Source organism: Bison bison, unplaced genomic scaffold (assembly GCF_000754665.1).
Source record: "Bison bison bison isolate TAMUID 2011002044 unplaced genomic scaffold, Bison_UMD1.0 scf7180017864340, whole genome shotgun sequence".
Classification (NCBI taxonomy): Eukaryota; Metazoa; Chordata; class Mammalia; order Artiodactyla; family Bovidae; genus Bison; species Bison bison.
The window spans coordinates 5229685-5233903 of NW_011494912.1; the positions used below are offsets into that span (position 1 = coordinate 5229685).

General features: G+C 51.7%; 1 protein-coding gene across 4 annotated transcripts in view; it reads right to left on the reverse strand.

Moving 5' to 3' along the window:
• Positions 1–2721: 2721 nt before the first annotated feature.
• The window catches only part of STYXL1 (serine/threonine/tyrosine interacting-like 1), a 34012-nt gene continuing 32514 nt past the window's right edge, over positions 2722–4219 (reverse strand). For 3 of the 4 annotated variants that reach the window (XM_010854323.1, XM_010854322.1, XM_010854321.1), the window contains one exon: positions 2722–3451. In XM_010854323.1, the coding sequence (XP_010852625.1) occupies positions 3320–3451 (132 nt within the window). In that variant the 3' untranslated portion in view covers positions 2722–3319. The remainder of the gene's footprint in view (positions 3452–4219) is intronic. The other variant, XM_010854320.1, reaches the window with a different exon arrangement.

Below are 4219 nucleotides of genomic sequence, written 5' to 3' on the forward strand. Positions count from 1 at the left end.
CGCGAGCCCGCTGGCCCCGCCCCCCGCCAGAGCCAATCCGGGGCCGGGCTGGGGCTGGGGCGGGGCCACAGGGTCCGAGAGCCGCTGGCCTGGCCGCTCTAGCGTGGAGGGCGGCTCTACGCGGGATGCCAATTGCGTGGTGCTGCCAGCAGTGTCCCTGCCGGTCACTCTGGGAGTAAACCAAGGCCCAGGGAGGGGGCATCCTGCCTCAAACACTTTCCGCCTGGGGAAGCTGCTCTTTGGCAGGGAGGCAATTCTGAGCCTCTTCTCTTGCTTGGATTTTTACGAGGACCTCTTTATGTCTCCCTGTCTCCAGGTTCACCGCTACTGCCCCTTCACACAGACACCAGGCTACCCTGCCTAAAACCAATCCCTATCGTGTCCCTGCTGAAAACTTGCCGGTGTCTCTGCCCTGCTTACCAGGAGGTGCCTAAGCCACAGATCTGCAGCCATCCCAGGCTCCGCTCCAGTTCAAGTGCTCACTAAAGCCTATACTGCCTGAAAAGCCCTTCAGTTCAGTTCAGTCGCTCAGTCGTGTCCGACTCTTCGCGACCCCATGAATCCCAGTACGCCAGGCCTCCCTGTCCATCACCAACTCCCGGAGTTCACTCAGACTCATGTCCATCGAGTCAGTGATGCCATCCAGCCATCTCATCTTCTGTCGTCCCCTTCTCCTCCTGCCCCCAATCCCTCCCAGCATCAGAGTCTTTTCCAATGAATCAACTCTTCGCATGAGGTGGCCAAAGTACTGGAGTTTCAGCTTCAGCATCATTCCTTCCAAAGAAATCCCAGGGCTGATCTCCTTCAGAATGGACTGGTGGGATCTCCTTGCAGTCCAAGGGACTCTCAAGAGTCTTCTCCAACACCACAGTTCAAAAGCATCAATTCTTCGGCGCTCAGCTTTCTTCACAGTCCAACTCTCACATCCATACATGACCACTGGAAAAACCATAGCCTTTACTAGATGGACCTTTGTTGGCAAAGTAATGTCTCTGCTTTTCCATATGCTATCTAGGTTGGTCATAACCTTCCTTCCAAGGAGTGTCTTTTAATTTCATGGCTGCAGTCACCATCTGCAGTGATTTTGGAGCCCAGAAAAATAAAGTCTGACACTGTTTCCACTATTTCCCCATCTATTTCCCATGAAGTGATGGGACTGGATGCCATGATCTTCGTTTTCTGAATGTTGAGTTTTAAGCCAACTTTTTCACTCTCCACTTTTACTTTCGTCAAGAGGCTTTTTAGTTCCTCTTCATTTTCTGCCATAAGGGTGGTGTCATCTGCATATCTGAGGTTATTGATATTTCTCCCAGCAATCTTGATTCCAGCTTGTGCTTCTTCCAGCCCAGCGTTTCTCATGATGTACTCTGCATGTAAGTTAAACAAACAGGGTGACAATATACAGCCTTGACATACTCCTTTTCCTATTTGGAACCAGTCTGTTGTTCCATGTCCAGTTCTAACTGTTGCTTCCTGACCTGCATACAAATTTCTCAAGAAGCAGGTCAGGTGGTCTGGTACTCCCATCTCTTTCAGAATTTTCCACAGTTTATTGTGATGCACACAGTCAAAAGCTTTGGCATAGTCAATAAAGCAGAAATAGATGTTTTTCTGGAACTCTCTTGCTTTTTCCATGATCCAGCAGATGTTGGCAATTTGATCTCTGGTTCCTCTGCCTTTTCTAAAACCAGCTTGAACATCAGGAATTTCATGGTTCACGTATTGCTGAAGCCTGGCTTGGAGAATTTTGAGCATTACTTTACTAGCATGTGAGTTACCCCTGGGCAAAAAGCCACAGCTTGAGGGCATAGGCTTCTGTTGGGGTGGAGTGGGGAGGGGGTGCGGGGGCGCTCCTCCAACCCTCTGTAGAGTCCTAGCAGGCAACATAGCGTTCACCTGTATGCCTCGACCCTGTCCAGGTGGTGGAAACATTTGCTGAACGACCGTGGACAGACATGTTAAAATTCTCCATCAGTCCCCTGGTCCCTTGACTCCAGGCTTTTTCGGTGGGTGCTGCTGCCCTCACTTAGAAGCACATTTCTGAGGAAAACTCCCTTTAAGACCTGAGGAATTTCTAGAAACCCTGGCACGGGGTTGGAATGGAAACAGTGAGAGACTTTATTTTGGGGGGCTTCAAAATCACTGCAGATGGTGACTGCAGCTATGAAATTAAAAGACGCTTGCTCCTTGGAAGAAAAGCTATTACCAACCTAGAAAGCATATTAAAAAGCAGAGAGATTACTTTGCCAACAAAGGTCCATCTAGTCAAAGCTATGGTTTTTCCAGTAGTCATGTATGGATGTGAGAGTTGGACTATAAAGAAAGCTGAGCACAAAACTGATGCTTTTGAACTGTGGTGTTGGAGAAAACTCTTGAGAGTCCCTTGGACTACAGGGAGATCCAACCAGTCAATCCTAAAGGAAATCAGTCCTGAATATTCACTGGAATGACTGATGCTGAAGCTGAAGTTATAATATTTTGGCCACCTGATGCGAAGAACTGACTCATTTGAAAAGACCCTGATGCTGGGAAAGACTGAAGGCAGGAGGAGAAGGGAACAACAGAGGATGAGATGGTTGGATGGCCTTACCGACTCAATGGACAGGAGTTTGAACAAGCTCTGGGAGTTGGTGATGGACAGAGAAAGCTGGCGTGTTGCAGTCCACAGAGTCTCAAAGAGTTGGACAGGACTGAGCGACTGAACTGAACTGGCGTGGGGGATGGGAGGGTGGGAATCTCTTCGTGGTGAACACAGCCAGGCAAAAATGAGTGGGGAGCAACAAAAGGAAAGATCCAGCCCACAAGCAATGGACCAGTGGGAGCACCGAGGAGTGCTGGAGATGAGGCAAGGAGATGCCCTTGTGCCACGAGTCTCTCAAAGCTATGAAGCCTAGCACCTGAGCCAAGGCTGGGCTTGGCATCTCTGGGGCTGGGGATCTCCGCCGGTTGGTGGGCATTTTGACATCCCCTGAGAAAAACACGAGGCTGGAGGAAGACTTGGAGCTCCCCTGGGGCAGCCTCCCAAGGGACCACATTATGGGAGACAGGAGGGGCAGCTGCTCTGGCAGCCAGATGCTCCTCCCAAGGCAGCCTCGGGAGTGCAGTGGGCGTGATCCAGACACCCAAGGGATGGGTTCTTGCTGAGTGTGAACACCTGCTATGTGGCACCAATGAGGAACCCGGGAAGAACCACGGCAAGAGGCTGGCACGAGGCTCCAGGCAGCAAAGGTCTTCTTATTCCTCGGTTACACACCCTGGCCCACTACCCACAAAAAGCCCCCAAGTCAGGTTCTTCTGGCCCCATAGCTGGACCACAGAATCAGTAGGGTGGATTCTGGATGTCCGTGACGATGTCTCCGAGGACAACCTTCTCCCACTCTGACAGCTGAGCCACCAAAGCGCGATTTGGACGCATGTTGTTTTTACACTTCTTGAGGTAGGCCCAGGACTTCTGTGAACCGAGGAGAGAAAAGCAGACTTCAGGGTTGGACCTGGGCCCCTTCCACCTTGAAGAGAGCCAGCTCAGGGGGGACAAGAGACACTTGCCCAGGGGCCAGCAGCAGAGCTTAAGGGCAGGACAAAGAAACAGCAGCAGCCTGCGGTTAACAGACTAGGGTGAAGGAGTCAAAGAGCTGGCTCTGCCTTGGGCAAGCCCCTCTGCACCTCTGCTACTGAACACAGAGACAGAAGTCACTCTTCTGTCAGATGGCTCCTGTGAAGGCTGAGAAAACATGGGAAACCTACTGTGGACGAGGAAGCACCATGCCCATGCCTGCCACTCAGCGCTGCCTCAAAAAGATTTGCACTGGATTTCCCTGGTGGTCCAGTAGTTAAGAATCCTCCTGCCAAGGCAGGGACACAGGTTTGACCTCTGGTCCCAGAAGATTCCACATGCCTCAAAGCAACAAAGCCAGTGCACCACAGCTACTGAAGCCTGTGTGCCCCAGAGCCCATCTGCAGCAACATAAGAAGCCCCCGTGGTGAGAAGCCCACCCATGCACCACAGCCAAGAATGAGCCCCACTCGCCACATGTAGAGAAGGCCCTCAGGTAGCAACAAAGATCCAGCACGGCCAGAAAGAATCAGATCAGATCAGTCGCTCAGCCGTGTCTGACTCTTTGCGACCCCATGAATCGCAGCACGCCAGGCCTCCCTGTCCATCACCAACTCCCGGAGTTCACCCAGACTCACGTCCATTGAGTCAGTGATGCCATCCCTG